The sequence below is a fragment of the Dichotomopilus funicola genome (assembly GCF_033296635.1).
Source record: "Dichotomopilus funicola strain CBS 141.50 unplaced genomic scaffold C8A04scaffold_93, whole genome shotgun sequence".
Classification (NCBI taxonomy): domain Eukaryota; kingdom Fungi; phylum Ascomycota; class Sordariomycetes; order Sordariales; family Chaetomiaceae; genus Dichotomopilus; species Dichotomopilus funicola.
The window spans coordinates 74758-90337 of record NW_026944114.1 but is presented as its reverse complement, the minus strand read 5'-3'; the positions used below and the strand labels follow the sequence as shown (position 1 = coordinate 90337).

Here is a 15580-nt window from a genome sequence, read left to right as displayed (position 1 = left end):
AACGATCCCGGTGTCTCGGTGCTCCGAACAGCGCCGTCGAGTGTCGCCGAGCCGCACTCGGTTCCGGAGCCGGGTCATTCGCCTTGCCAGCCCAACTTGGCGCCAAGCGGGCTGGCTACCGTGAATTTGGATCTGTGGTTTCGCGTAGCTTTAAGAAGAATCACAACCATCCATTATTTTCGACGCTTGGTCTGACTGTTACTCTTCAGCTGGCCTGGTCCGTTTTGTTTGTTTTGCTCGATCCCGGTGCCTTGGCGCCCGTAACTGCTTGACCATGACTGCTCGTGTCAGCATTGACGTGGTTAAAGACGAAGCCGAACCAGATGACTACTCAACCACACTTGCCGCTACACAAGCGACGAAGGAGCGAAAGGGGGAGGATGACGCGTGGACTGCGTATCTGGTTAGCCACCAACAGCCCAAGCAGAGAAATTGCAACACTGACGCCGTCTATACCACAGCGCATTTTCCGTTATGCTGGGACCTTCGTATACGTTATCCAAGCCGTCGCTGTACTCGCAGCTATCGCGTCAGGCGCCGGTATTGCGCTGCAAAATTTGATATTCGGCGCCTTTATCACCGTGATCACAGACTACGCCTCCGAAAGATCGTCGAATGACGTTTTCCTTGCCGACGTTGCAAATCTAGCGTATGCCCCGACAAGCCGTGTTCCCGCGCATTCCTACAACTCGAACGCTGAGCTGACACTTGCCGTCGGAACGGACAGTCTCTATTTCGTGTATCTTGGGATTGGCCGCTTCGTCCTATCATACATTTACAACACCCTCCTGACATATGCTGGCCACAAGATTGTCCGGAACATCCGCCACGCTTATCTCAAGGCTGCTCTTGGTCAGGAGGTGGCTTTCTTTGATGTTGGCACCGGCGGGTCTATTGCAACTCAGGCCACGTCCAACGGCCGCCTGATCCAAGGCGGCATCTCCGAGAAACTGGGTTTGACGTTCCAAGGTCTTTCCGCCTTCATCACTGCCTTCGTTGTCGCCTTCGCTACACATTGGAAACTCACCCTTATTACGCTATGCGTTGCCCCGGCAACCATCATCACCATGGGTGTCGTTGCTGCGATCGAAGCTGGGTACGAGACCAAAATCCTCGACACTTACGCCCAAGCCAACTCTTTCGCTGAGGGTGTCTTAGCGAGCGCGCGTACTGTTCATGCATTTGAGATGCGATCCAAGCTCGTCGCAAAGTTCGACAGTTACCTCGTGGAAGCACATCACTGGGGAGACAAGATCTCCCCGCTCCTGGGCGCTCTCTTCTCCATCGAGTACACCATTATTTACCTTGGGTTTGGACTCGCCTTTTGGCAAGGGGTACAACTTCTCGCGAGGGGAGATATTGAGACATCAGGGCAAATTTTCACGTGAGTTTACAGCTTCGTCCTTCACAAGACTTTTGGTATGCTCCCTCTTTATAACCACAGCAGCACGACTCATCCATTCCAGGGTCCTCCTATCTGTCGCCATTGGGTCGATACAAATCACCATGCTTGCCCCTTATTCCATCGAGTTCACTCGTGCTGCGGCATCTGCAGCTTCCCTCTTTAAACTCATCGACAGGAAATCGGCGATAGACCCCTTCAACACGGATGGAGAACAGCCTTCTAACATCAGTGGACTCGTCGAGTTGAACAATATCACGTTTTCTTATCCTACTCGGCCGGGCACGACAGTGTTGGACGATTTTTCACTCATCGTTCCAGTGGGCAAGGTCACCGCTTTGGTGGTAAGTGTTGAAACCAGTGTGCTTGTGGAAAGCTGGGAAGAACTAACATTCTAGCCAGGGTCAAAGTGGTTCTGGGAAGAGTACTATTGTCGGATTGATCGAGCGATGGTACACCCCGTCAACTGGGTCCATCAAACTGGATGGCCGACCGATTGAAGCACTGAACTTGAACTGGCTCCGGAAAAATGTCCGACTGGTGCAACAAGTAGGTGACTTCCCGTATGCGTAATTAATGATGTGAAACTCTAACCCCTCCAGGAACCTGTCTTATTTCAGGGCTCGGTCTTCGACAACATCGCCTACGGCTTAGTTGGTACCCCCTGGGAAAATGCTTCCAGGGGCGAGCAAATGGCTCAGATTCAGGAAGCAGCGGTGACGGCATTTGCGCATGACTTCATATCAGAATTACCTCAGGGGTACGATACCGACATTGGGCAGCGTGGCAGCCTTTTGTCTGGTGGCCAGAAGCAGCGTATCGCTATCGCTCGCAGTATTGTGTCACGGCCCAAGGTGCTGCTGCTTGATGAAGCCACCAGCGCCCTCGACCCTCACGCTGAGGGAGTTGTCCAGCAAGCGCTAGACAGAGCCGCCGAAGGACGTACTACCATCGTCATCGCCCACAAGCTGGCGACCATCCGAAAAGCGGACAACATCGTCGTCATGTCCAAGGGGCGTATCGTGGAGCAGGGAACCCACGAGGGCCTCGTCACCCAGGATGGCGCTTACGCTAAGCTCGTCCGAATCCAAGATCTGGCAGTCAACGCCGTCCGCGAATCATCCGACAGCGAACATGAAGACACCACGGTTGATGGGGAGGGCCACCATCCCGAACTGACCACAACACTTACTAAGTACGGGACTGAAGATCAAACCCGCCTAGAAAAACAAATGGAACGGGACAACTTTGATCATCACAGGCACCTCGGTTTAATCGCCGTCGTCATACGATTAGTGAAGTGGAGCCCCGAGCTTGCGTGGTGGTATGCTACTGTCGTGGGATCTTGTATCGGCGCCGGTAAGTGACTTTCCTTGCAGCACTGCATATTACCGTGGTTGTTTTGTTCTTCGGCTGATGTTCCTCTCCCGTCTCTAGCCGCGATATTTCCAGGTCAAGCCATTCTGCTGTCACGTATGATGGATGTCTTCACCCTGAGTGGCGATGCAATGAAAGAGAGAGGAAACTTCTTTGCCTCCATGTTTATCGTGCTCGCTGCGGGATGCCTGGTCTTCTATTTTGTCCTCGGTTGGGGAGTGAACGTTGTTGCCCAAGTATGTCGTCGGTTCGCATTTTACCCGCCTGGAAAACTTCTAACCTACCTTGCCTTGGTAGACTCTCTCACATAAACTCCGGAAACAAGCCTTCGACGACATCCTACGGCAAGATCTTCAATTTTTCGACCGGCCAGACAACAACACCGGAGCTCTAGCCAGCCGAGTCGATTCAAATCCGCAGTCCGTTTTTGAGTTGATGGGGTTCAACGTCGGTCTTATCATCATTGCTGTTCTCAACGTTGTAGCCTGCAGCGTTCTTGGTATCGCCCATAGTTGGAAATTGGGGTTGGTGATCGTGTTTGGCGGTCTGCCTCCCTTGCTCGGGGCCGGTTGGGCCAAGATCCGGTTGGACATGCGGATGGATCATAACGGATCCAAGAAGAGTGGAACGAGCGCTTCGATCGCGTCAGAAGCCATCACCGCCATTCGAACCGTCTCATCTCTCGCGATTGAAGAACGCGTACTCGCCCGGTATACGGCTGAGCTGGACTCTGCTGTGGCTGGAACGATTCGGCCACTCGCCGTCATCATGATCTGCTTCGCGTTGACGCAGGCCATCGAGTACTGGTTCATGGCCCTCGGATTTTGGTTTGTGGTCTCCTCGCCGTAAAAAAAAGCACGCCACCTCAGCGAGGGCTAACCCTGGATCATAGGTACGGATGCCGTCTCGTGGCCTTTGGCGAGACTACCATGTACAACTTTTTTGTTGCGTTTATGGGCGTGTTCTTTTGCGGCCAGGCCACTGCCCAAATGTTTGGGTTCTCAACAAGTCCGTCTAATCCTAATTTCCACGGGAGAGGCCCGGTTTACTGACAAGGTTCTAGGTATTACAAAAGGGAAGAATGCAGCCAACTACATGTTTTGGCTCTCGGAATTGCAGCCGACCGTCCGCGAGACGGACGACAACCGCAGCAACGGCCCGAAGTCGGGAGGTCCGGTAGCATTGGACAACGTGAGGTTTTCTTACCCGCTCCGACCGGACGCAATGGTTTTACGAGGGGTAGATTTAAAGGTAATTATACGCGACATCAAACCCATCGCATGGTACTCTGACCGCTGACGAACCTCCAAACAGGTGAAGAAAGGGCAATTCGCGGCTGTGGTTGGGGCTTCAGGTTGCGGCAAATCTACCGTCATCGCCCTGCTGGAGCGGTTTTATGACCCGTCCACTGGTAGCATTCGTATCAACGACGACATGCTGAGCACATTGAACCCACGACTGTATCGCCGGATGGTTGCGCTCGTACAGCAGGAGCCGACTCTATTCCAAGGGTCGATCCGAGAAAATATCGCCCTTGGCATTGATGACCCGGCCCAGGCCGTGGCTAGCCAAGCTGTCCCCGACTCCCAAATTGAGGCCGCCCTCCGTGCAGCTAATGCGTGGGAATTTGTGTCCTCACTTCCCGACGGGCTGTCAACCGCAGCCGGCCCGAACGGCACGCAGCTCTCCGGCGGCCAGCGCCAGCGCATCGCCATTGCCAGGGCACTGATCCGAGACCCCAGGATTTTGCTCCTCGATGAAGCCACTAGCGCGCTAGATACCGAGAGTGAGAAGATCGTCCAGAGTGCGCTCGCAGAGGCGGCAAAAGCAGGAGATCGCATCACGATTGCGGTGGCACATCGGCTGTCCACCATCAAAGATGCCGATGTTATTTGTGTGTTCCATAACGGCAAGATTGTGGAAAAGGGTACGCACGAAGAGCTCGTTGCTCTTGGAAGGATGTATCGCAAAATGTGCGAGGCACAAAACTTGGAGTAGCTTAGAGTGCTTGGACTAGGTCGTATGACCGCGCTCTGGTGATTATTGATTAATAATTCTTACGGGATAACTAATTCATTAGATCACAAAACACCCAAGTTGAATGGATTAAACAAGGGTTCAGCAAATCGACTGTGACTCTGTGTCTCTAAAAGTACAAATGATAACGGAAGTTTGCTAACTATTTTGCAACCTGCTGTTTTAACAACATAACGCCGATTAATTACGTTACATGATGCTAATTAATACTGAAATGGGAGGAGTGTAACTTGAAACATTGCCCTTAGGGCCGGGTTGGTTGGCTGAATCGTTTGTTGCTTACGCGCATGAGTCTCGTTGGTAAATACTCGCCCCACTGACATCATACTGTGAGGCAAGGACATTTTCTTTCTCCAGTGTATTAATATTCGGGAATTTTCAGACGGGCCCGGTTTCTTGGCCTTCTTCAGACGGTGGTTGAAAAGTGGGTGACTGGGTTGCTCGGATGGCGTTTGTACGGACTCCAGACCAGGGCCCACCATGGAAACCCCTTTTCTAGCCACTCACTTCACTTGTTTTGGCCAACGTGAGGAATCAGGAAACGCCTCACGGAAGCTCGCCGACGTCCGAAACTGTGGCTGGACTTTGAATACCGCCATCGCTATCCTCAATGATGAGGGGCGACGTGCAAGGGTTTCGTGAGGACCTTGGGACCCTACAGTGTTGAGTGCCTACCATCAAGGTGCCCGCCCGGCCCCGTCCCCGCAGAATCCCAGATCGACGGAGCCCGCCGTGCAACGGGGATCGGCCCTCAGCTGCCCCGCCCGAAAATGTACCGGACTCTGGCCCCTCAGAAGTTCGAACAAAAAAAGCTCGAGCAAAACGAAGAGAACTCTGGCGTCCGAGGGCACTTCGAATCTCCGAAGCGCCGAGCTTGGGGACAATGACCAATCAGTGGCAATATATTACGGATCCAGTTGTCCGCCAGTGCCAAATTCAACTCACACAACGGCTGCCGCTGGGGTCACCCCGACTGTAACCGTGAGTAAGTGCCCCTCGCGTCCGCAGATCGGCAGCACTCTTGCTGCTCTCGCGTATGGTAGACAAGACACTCGGGCCCTGCGGAAAGAAATCAGATTCAGGAACATGGCTCGGATATCTTAATACCGAGTCTTTTCTCTTCTTTCTGCTTGACACACCATCTAACCACATTATTTCCATTTCAAAGAAGGAAGCTACCTAGGTAGGTACGCTTTTTGAGCGGAGTACGCGGCATGGCGCGAGGGGCGGGAAGTAAGAGATGGATGTCGCGATCCTGCCCCTCATGAATGCGGGGTCGACGCGACGGCGGTACAGGTTGTCCGTAAAACGGGAGACCCTGGTTGGTCCGCTGCGTGGCAGATGGTTCCCGATATTCCCATCGGGCCCCTCCGTTTGCTTTATAAGTCCCCTTTCTCCCTTTACCCCCCTCTCGCCCGTTCCCCGTTCCACAAAATGAACAGGTCTCTGTGTGTGAACTCTCTACTTCACATACGGCGTCGCGCTCTCTCCTACCGCACAAATCCACAAGTGTTTAACAGACGGTTAATCCACACCATGGGTGAATGCCCTGTACGCCATGCCAATGTCGCTGGCGGTGGCACCAGGAACCGTGACTGGTGGCCCGGCCAGCTACAACTCAACATCCTCCGCCAGAACCAGCCAGCCTCCAACCCTGAGAACAAGGACTTCGATTATGCCGCTGCTTTCAAGTCGCTCGACTACGAGGCGTTGAAGAAGGACATCACGGCTGTCATGACTGACTCGCAGGACTGGTGGCCGGCCGACTTTGGCCACTACGGCGGTCTCTTCATCCGCATGGCCTGGCACAGCGCCGGTACCTACCGTGTCTTCGACGGTCGGGGTGGAGGTGGCGGAGGTCAGCAGCGGTTCGCGCCGCTTAACAGCTGGCCTGACAATGTCAGCCTCGACAAGGCCCGTCGCTTGCTCTGGCCCGTAAAGCAAAAGTACGGCGACAAGATTTCGTGGGCTGACCTGCTTCTGCTCACCGGCAACGTCGCACTCGAGTCTATGGGCTTCAAGACCTTTGGTTTCGCCGGTGGCCGCCCCGACACCTGGGAGGCCGACCAATCTGCCTACTGGGGCGGTGAACAGACCTGGCTCGGAAACGATGTCCGCTACTCGCAGGGCAACGCGGGCCAGAAGGGCGAGGGCGTCATTGACGCCGACGAGTCCAACAAGGGCCACACCGACATCCATACCCGCGACCTGGAGTCTCCTCTGGCGGCCGCCCACATGGGTCTGATCTACGTAAACCCCGAGGGACCCGACGGTATCCCCGACCCCGTCGCAGCGGCCCGGGATATCCGCACCACATTTGGCCGCATGGCCATGGACGACGAGGAGACCGTCGCGCTAATCGCCGGTGGCCACACCTTTGGCAAGACACATGGCGCTGCTTCTGCGGATAACGTCGGGAAGGAGCCCGAGGCGGCTGCCCTCGAGCAGCAGGGATTGGGCTGGAGCAACGCGCACGGCTCTGGCAAGGGCGGCGACACCATCACCAGCGGCCTCGAAGTCATCTGGACCAAGCAGCCCAATAAGTGGACCCACAACTTCTTCGAGTACCTCTTCAAGTACGAATGGGAGCTCACCAAGAGCCCTGCGGGCGCCAACCAGTGGGTGGCCAAGGACGCCGAGGAGTTCATCCCCGACGCCTTTGACCCCAACAAGAAGCACAAGCCCCGCATGCTCACGACCGACCTTGCGCTCCGCTTCGACCCGGGCTTTGAGAAGATCTCGCGCCGCTACCTTGAGAACCCCGACCAGTTTGCCGACGCCTTCGCCCGCGCGTGGTTCAAGCTGCTGCACCGTGACATGGGCCCTCGCTCGCGTTGGCTCGGTCCCGAGATCCCCACTGAGGTGTTGATCTGGGAAGATCCCATCCCGGCCGTCAACCACCCGCTCATCGACAGCCAGGACATTGCTGCCCTCAAGAACGACATCCTGGCCACCGGTGTTACCCCGGAGAAGCTCATCTCGACCGCATGGGCCTCGGCCTCGACCTTCCGTGGTGGCGACAAGCGTGGTGGTGCCAACGGTGCCCGTATTCGCCTCGCCCCGCAAAAGGACTGGAAGGTCAACAACCCGCCGCAGCTGGCCGAGGTGCTCAAAGCCCTCGAAGGCGTGCAAGCCAAGTTCAACGGCGCCGCCCAAGGTGGCAAGCAGGTATCTCTTGCTGACCTGATCGTGTTGGGCGGTGCGGCCGCGCTTGAGAAGGCCGCCGGGATCCCTGTGCCCTTCCACCCCGGCCGTGCCGATGCGACCGAGGAGCAGACGGACGTCGAGTCATTCGGGCACCTCGAGCCGTTCGCGGACGGCTTCCGCAACTACGGCAAGGGCACTTCGCGTGTGTCAACCGAGCAGTTCCTCGTCGACCGCGCCCACCTGCTGACGCTGTCGCCGCCTGAGCTTGCGGTCCTCGTCGGTGGTCTGCGCGTGCTGGGCGCCAACTACGACGGCTCGTCTCACGGTGTCTTCACCGACCGCCCCGGGAAGCTGACGAACGACTTCTTTGTCAACCTGCTTGACATTGGCACGGTGTGGAAGTCGGTCGATGGTGAGGTGTTCGAGGGCACCGATCGCAAGACGGGCGCGAAGAAGTGGACGGGCACGCGGGCGGATCTCGTGTTTGGCTCGCACGCCGAGTTGCGCGCCATTGCCGAGGTGTACGCCAGCGCGGGCGGGCAGGACAAATTTGTCAAGGACTTCGTGGCTGCGTGGACCAAGGTTACGGAGCTCGATCGGTTCGATCTGCCGAAGACGGGGTCGTCGGGACCGAAGCTGTAGTCTGGATCCTGATAAAAATGTACTTAGCAATTGCCTGCTGTGATGACTTTAATGAGCAAGAATGCAATTTGCAATTGGACCTCTTGGTCTTTTCCGGTGAAGCCTAGAATTTTGCTGGAAGCAGTGGCCGCTGGAAGCACTGGACAAATTACCTAGGCTGTGGGTCCAATGGAGAAGCTCCACCTTAACCCCGCCTTTTCTTTGCTGCCGCGGGGACCAAGATCCAAACAAGCCCCAATTTCCAGAAGCTTTGCTGCCCTTCATTTTCGCGCTAAACATGTTCCCACGCGTGAGGTCTCACGGGCTCGACATGTGGTGCTCTCTATTAATATCATTTGGACGTCACATCTCCATTCCCGGGTCTTTCGGTTGATTCTCTTCCCCTTCCCCTGTTTCCTCGTCTAACGCGCTCGGCAAGGTGTTTCCAATGTGCTTCACGAGCAAGTCGTCGTATGTGGACGGACCGCCCGGAAGCTTGTGGATGAGCCGCTGGAAATATCGAATGTTCACCAACCCCGACCCATCCTTGTCCGAGTCCGGCACCCGAGACAACACGTCGACCATGGCACAAGCGACGTCAAAAACCTTTTCGTTGATCCCAGCCCCATGCACCTTGATACTGTCAATCGAGATGCCGCGGACTACCCTGCCCAGCTCTTCCCCGATCTCGACCGGGTAGTAGAAAGTCAAATGACACGGGGCCCCAACGTCCTGGACCAGCAAGCCCAGACGTAGCCGAAGTTGCCACAGGATGACGAGGAGCCAAAGTTGGGTGACCCTGAGGTTGGCTATCTGCGTCTCGCAAAGGACCCCAATGTGTTGTGGGTCCAGCGCGCTGCGGATGGCTCCCTGGATAGCGTCTAATGATGCCAACGGCTTCGATACAAGGGCCGTGTCTTCCTGGTTGAGGAGCGAAAAAAATACGGTGTCGAGAGGGCGGAAGAGTCCCACCAAACAGCGCAATCCGCACAGCGCGGGGTCTGACCGAGACTCAAGACCGTCGAGGCGAGGCACCGTTGGGGTGACTTGAAGCGTGACGGGCCGTCGATACCGGATCCCATGCGACCGTTCCGAGACTAAGATCACCCAGAACAGCCGGTGCGCCAGCTTTCGTCTCAAGCTGTCGCCTTCTTGGATGCGTAGTACGAGCCACATGGTAGCGGTTTCACGGAGGAAGTAGAAGCCTTGGCTGTGGTGGAAAAGAAACGCGTGGCCGGCGTAGATGAAGAAAGTCGCGAGCACCCGCTCCAAACTCGGGTCAAATGCGAGCGATAGTCGGTTGTGGGCGGCCGTGGCCTGATCGAACAAAAGTTCCCCGAATTTCCGGTTAGAATGATGAATTCCGTCGGCTTCGAATGCGCGTTCATCAGGTGCTTCGACTTGTATCAAAACGACGGCGCACACGGCCATGAGGAGACACCCAGCAGCGTCGCTTTTCGAGGACTCGTCCTCCGCCATCAGAATCTCGATGTATTCCGGGTTCAGTATGGGGATCGTCGGATACAGCTTCTCGAAGAAGCGTCGGATGCAGTACCCGATGACTAGCGCAGGAGGTCGACCTCGTAGTGGCCCGAGTGTCGTAGAGACCGTCATCAGCGGCGACGTGATAATGGATTCGGGGGAAAGGCTGGCGGGGAGCTGCGGATAGGACCAGTTCAACTCGGCCAACTGCGATACCGATGGCGGCCCTTGTGCATGCCCATCGCCGACCAGACATTCATTCTCCAATCCAACTCTCTTGCACCGCGGACATGGCCTTGTCTCGCTACAACCCTTTTGCAGCCTCTTGCACCTCAGGCACGCTCTCGAGACCTGCGTCCTTTTCACCTTTGGTTGGACAGCAGCTGTGGCAGTGGACGCGTTGGTGCTAAGTGGGCTCGCCATCGATGGGTTCTGAGTGGTCGTCGGTTGGATGCTGCGGCTCGGATCTTGGTTCGCGGTCACATTTGCATGATCTGGGGTAAAAATGCGGGGAGCGGGCTCCGGGCCTGGGGGCCATTCAAGAGCTTGGAGCTTGGGGTGCTTTTGTGGCTCGGTCCCCTTCGGCCACCCCACCAGGTATCGGATCAACCAAGAACCGACTCAGGGACAGCGATGACCCAGTCTTCACACAACCACGAATGCAATGAGTCGGCGACAGCGTGGCACCTTTTTCTCCGTCTCCATGATGGAGCGGGCGGGAGGCGGTCGGTATAAAAAAAAGCAATCTCTCTGCATGCAAGTGTAAACTACCCCCATTATTCTGAACGTCAACGACATTTAAAACTCAAAGTTCACATACACCCTCCCTTCCCACGGCGTCAGTTCTTCGCCACCGCCAACCGCAGTTTGGCTATCCCTCTTTGTGCCGAACATCAATTTCTCCCGACCTCGACCTGAACCCAACAACCCGCCGATATCTGGACACCGCTGTCGCTGGCTCGTAAAATTCATCACGACAAGGGCTTTTCTCCGCTCTCCACCAGTCCCTCGGCCAGTGTCCTTCTCGCTTTCTTTCAGATATATGAAGAGCGCCTCATCTTCACTTGCTAGCAACTTGAAAGTCCCGTGAATAAAAAGGTCGCGGTATTCCTTCCGCAATCTCAACGCTGCCCTATAAAATCCCAAGACGGACTCGGGATCTGCCAGTTGTTTCGCCGCGTTCAGGCTGGGGTACTCGTCATGTACTCTCATCCAAGGTTCAGCACCGGCGTCCGTGAAACCTGCGTGGGGACTGGCGTCCCATTGGAACGGTATCCTGGAGTGGTCTCTCGCCAATATCCGGAGCCCGTGGAGGATCGTGTCAACCTTCTTCTGATCGCCGGCCTTGATGGCTTCCTTGTAAAATCCAAGGCTCTCGACATCCTTGTACTCCTCAATGCCCCAACTCGCCGGCATGTTTCTCATGCCAATCTCCTGCCCCTGATACAAGAAGATGGTCCCGGTTAACGTCACCTGCCACAGCGCGATGGCCTTGGCGCTGGCTTCCCACAGCTCTGGCGTGCTGTCATCTCCGAACCGCGACACAGCTCGGCCATTATCGTGATTTTCGCAAAACACCGTGTGCCACCCATCCGTCCCCTCGATGAATGTCTGCCAGGTCGCCACATGCTGTTTAAGCACCGACAGCGGAAACGGCTGGTAGTTGTACTTGCCGTGGAACAGGTTGCCGGTGCCTAGGCGGATCATGCTAAACTCAAATACCATGTCGAGCTCTTGCGATGCTGCCGAGACGTACGGCAGGACTTGTTTTGGGTGAGGTGTGTTAGACAGTTCCCCCACCGAGACAGCGCCGTAGGGGGCGAGAGCCTGTGTCTGCATCTCGTGGATGAATTCGTGGATGCGCGGGCCGTTGCACCACATCTCGGGCGCCGGTTGATGTTGGGCGCCTGGGCAGGTGACCGGCGCATCTATGAAATCGGTGCGTTTTGAGTACTTGTTGACGGTATCGATGCGGAATCCGTCAATGCCACGATCAAGCCAAAACCGCGCTGCTTCCTTGTAGATCGCTGCCCGGCAGTCCGGATTTTCCCAGTTGAGATCGGGCTGGAACGGCCCGTACAGATTCAGGTAATACTCCTGTGTACGTTCGTCCCACGTCCACGTCGAGCCGGCAAAATAGCCACGCCAGTTGGTAGGCGGCTTGCGCTGTCCAGCATCGTCGTATCGTGGCGGCTTCCAGATGTACCAGTCCCGCTTAGGATTCAACTTGGAAGAGCGGGACTCCTCGAACCAGGGATGTTGGTCGGACGTGTGGTTCACCACCAAGTCAAGAATCAGTTTCATCCCGCGGCTATGGCAAGCCTCGATGAGCGTGTCGACATCCTCGAGTGTACCATACCGTGGGTACACCGCCTGGTAGTCTGAGATATCGTATCCCATATCCTGCTGAGGGCTCTCGAACATCGGGGACAGCCAGACGACGTCTACCCCGAGATGGTGCAGGTAGTCGATTTTCGAGACGAGCCCCGGAATGTCACCCCATCCGTCGCCATTGGAGTCCTTGAAGCTAGCCGGATAGACTTGGTAGAAGACGGCATCCTTCCACCATGGTGTCGTACCGAGCCAACCGTCCGGGTGATGGAAGAAGTTAGATCCCATGGCGAAAGGGGGGCAGGGCAGCAGAGGTCCTCCGCGGTTTACGAAGGTATTCGTGGTGAAAGAAGGAAAGGCGATGGGAGGGGCCGGTTAGAATCTGGTGTTCAGTCAGCGTGTTGATGTTTCGTGAAAAGGGGATTCATCAGGAGCCCTCGGTCGGCATCCTACAGCCGTGAATCGGGCTCCGGCTCTGTGCCTGGGCATGGTTCCGACACCCTTGTCCTAGTGCCACATGCTCACACTTTCGCACTCCTGGAACCATATCCGACCTCCTTCGTTCAAGGGTACGAAAAGGGAGGCGGTGGCCGTGGTGAACATCGACAGGGGCAGCGGAGATGGGCACGTCACTGGTGACCTTACCTGTTCCTCTTTCTTTCCACGACGCCCACGTGGAAGGAAGGTAGAACGCCTCCCACCAACTTCTGTCCGTTCCTGCCTGTGGGGTTTTCTCAGAACCCCAGGTTTTCGTTCATCCACTAGCGTAGAGAGAAACTCCGCCCAACCCCGACATCCCTGCTTTGGTTCCCAGTGACATCAACGCCAAGAAGCCGAGTCGAGCTTTTTTTGCCCGCGCCCCTGACTCCGACGCTTACAGCCGTCGTTTCGGGCACTTTGGACGCGGTCCAGAACGACGAAGCCGTCGGCCCGGCGAGGACAAGTACCTGAAGCTATCTTTCCCCAGACCCAAGTACACTAATACATGTTAACGCGGGGGCGGGGTTGTCTAGCATCAGCGCCCTAAAATTACATGGAACGGGCACGAAGTGCAGCGCGTCAGGTGGTCGGGAACACGGACAGAACCCCACAAATCACCCCTGTTTTCAGTGCCGACGCTGGCCCGAAGACGCAGCATGAGCGACACACCCACCCGATTATCACAGGATAAATATCAGCTGTTTCCCACGCGCCCAACAACTCGGCGGTTCCAGTCTATCAGTGATTACCATCCAGCCTGTCGCGTCGGCTTTCATCACCCACAGTCAACATCGACCCCAACCAACCATGGGCGATATCACCATGACACGCGTCGAGGGCGGGCCTCGGGATCAAGATGCAGCTGGCGCTTCACACGACCGCGACATCACTCTTGAGGCAAAGCATGGCTCCAAGAAAGAGCATGAAATGTCACTCTTGAAGGCAATCCGGCTCTACCCCAAAGCAATCGGTTGGTCCGTCCTCGTCTCATCGACCATCATCATGGAAGGTTATGATCTTGCATTGCTCGGCAACCTCTATGCTTCCCCAGCGTTCAACAAAAAGTTTGGCGAATACGACGAGGCTGCTGGCAAGTACGCTGTTTCGGCTGCGTGGCAATCCGGGCTCTCGAACGGTGCCAGAGCTGGCGAGATCTTTGGACTTATGTTTGCCGGCTGGGTGTCGGATCGTTTTGGTTACAAGATGACCACAATAGGGTCTTTAATTCTGATGATTGGTTTCATCTTTGTCCTTTTCTTCGCCCCCAATGTCCAGGTGCTTGTTGTTGGAGAGATATTATGCGGTGAGTTCGACCCATCGGTCCCGGTGGTCTGGTTGTTACCCAGTGGCAACGCTGACTCATTGAAGGGATCCCGTGGGGAGCATTTCAAAGTGTCACGGCAGCATATGCGTCCGAGGTAGCTCCCATGGTTCTCCGGCCTTACCTCACCACGTTCATCAATATGTGCTGGGTCATTGGCCAGTTCTTCGCCGTCGCTGTCAACAAAGGATCCGTCACCCGCACCGATGACTTCGCGTACAAGATCCCTTTCGCTGTACAGTGGGTGTGGCCGGTACCCATTCTTGCTGGTCTCATCTTTGCCCCCGAGTAAGTTCATGCTCTGTCCATACTAAATACTTCTTCCTCCGGGTAATAGCAAGTACTGATAACCGACGACTGATATAAGGTCGCCTTGGTGGTATGTGAGACACGGTAGGAAGGAGGAGGCCAAGAAATCTCTCCTGCGTTTGACCTCCCGAAATCAACCAGGTTTCGATGTTGACGAGACCATTGCCATGATTGAACACACCAACGAACTTGAAAAGAATTTGAAGGACGGCGTTGGTTTTCGGGACTGCTTCCAAGGCGTGGACCTCCGTCGAACTGAAATCGTTGTCGGCATCTGGCTCGTCCAGACACTAGGGGGTCAAAATCTGATGGGATATTTCGCCTATTTCCTGTGAGTAATTAATAGTCAATCTCCTGTGACAACACACAAACGATTACTGACCCGCAATAATAGTACCCAAGCAGGGATGGACCCAAGCAATTCTTTTACCTTATCCTTGTGTCAATATGCTCTTGGCATGGTCGGCACGGCCGGCTCGTGGATTCTCATGTCGCGCGTTGGCCGCAGGAAGATCCATTTCGGTGGGTTGTGTGCTCAGCTCACACTTCTCATTATTGTTGGCTGCCTTTCGTTTGGTCAAACCAAGGCATCCGTGTGGGCCATCGGCGCGATGCTCATCGTCTTCACGTTCGTGTACGACTTTACCGTCGGCCCCGTCACATATTCCCTCGTGTCGGAGTTGTCGTCGACACGTCTCAAGGCAAAGACCATTGTTTTAGCCCGCGCAGCATACAACGCCAGCAACATCTTCGTCAACGTCATGACCAACTATCAACTGAGCTCGACAGCTTGGAACTGGGGCGCACGCACGGCTTTCTTTTGGGCCGGTTCTTGCCTACTGTCAGCTATATGGGTGTATTTCAGGCTTCCAGAACCGAAAGGTAGGACCTACGCCGAACTGGATCTCCTTTTCGAGCGGCGGGTGTCAGCGAGGAAATTCGCAACGACAAAAGTCGATCCATTTGCACAGGAGGGCGAGAAGAGAGTGTCGGGCGAAACGGTGGAGCATCTGGAGCAATAACGGACTTGACTAGTCAATCTGCAACCATTTCATATCCCAAAATATCAAGAG

At 55.6% G+C, this 15580-nt stretch overlaps 5 protein-coding genes across 5 annotated transcripts; 3 read left to right on the top strand and 2 right to left on the bottom strand.

The window, feature by feature from the left end:
* Nucleotides 1–274: 274 nt before the first annotated feature.
* C8A04DRAFT_15458 (Leptomycin B resistance protein pmd1) lies at nucleotides 275–4777 on the top strand (the record flags this gene model as incomplete). Its single annotated transcript, XM_062778500.1, has 11 exons — nucleotides 275–403; nucleotides 462–649; nucleotides 728–1384; nucleotides 1467–1746; nucleotides 1805–1951; nucleotides 2005–2761; nucleotides 2840–3015; nucleotides 3077–3606; nucleotides 3672–3787; nucleotides 3843–4030; nucleotides 4094–4777. The coding sequence occupies 11 exons, from the start codon at nucleotides 275–277 to the stop codon at nucleotides 4775–4777; spliced, it is 3852 nt and encodes a 1283-aa protein (XP_062633269.1).
* A 1575-nt stretch (nucleotides 4778–6352) lies between these two features.
* Nucleotides 6353–8605, top strand: C8A04DRAFT_40365 (bifunctional catalase/peroxidase; the record flags this gene model as incomplete). The annotated part of the gene is made up of 1 exon (XM_062784915.1): nucleotides 6353–8605. One exon carries the CDS (start codon nucleotides 6353–6355, stop codon nucleotides 8603–8605), a length of 2253 nt encoding a protein of 750 aa, XP_062633268.1.
* A 297-nt stretch (nucleotides 8606–8902) lies between these two features.
* On the bottom strand, nucleotides 8903–10489 carry C8A04DRAFT_40364 (uncharacterized protein; the record flags this gene model as incomplete). The annotated part of the gene is made up of 2 exons (XM_062784914.1): nucleotides 8903–8927; nucleotides 9012–10489. The coding sequence occupies 2 exons, from the start codon at nucleotides 10487–10489 to the stop codon at nucleotides 8903–8905; spliced, it is 1503 nt and encodes a 500-aa protein (XP_062633267.1).
* Nucleotides 10490–10864: 375 nt separating this feature from the next.
* C8A04DRAFT_32606 (glycoside hydrolase superfamily) lies at nucleotides 10865–12685 on the bottom strand (the record flags this gene model as incomplete). Its single annotated transcript, XM_062782151.1, has 1 exon — nucleotides 10865–12685. One exon carries the CDS (start codon nucleotides 12683–12685, stop codon nucleotides 10865–10867), a length of 1821 nt encoding a protein of 606 aa, XP_062633266.1.
* A 999-nt stretch (nucleotides 12686–13684) lies between these two features.
* On the top strand, nucleotides 13685–15529 carry C8A04DRAFT_32605 (general substrate transporter; the record flags this gene model as incomplete). Its single annotated transcript, XM_062782150.1, has 4 exons — nucleotides 13685–14180; nucleotides 14246–14486; nucleotides 14566–14838; nucleotides 14902–15529. The coding sequence occupies 4 exons, from the start codon at nucleotides 13685–13687 to the stop codon at nucleotides 15527–15529; spliced, it is 1638 nt and encodes a 545-aa protein (XP_062633265.1).
* Between the last annotated feature and the right edge of the window lie 51 nt (nucleotides 15530–15580).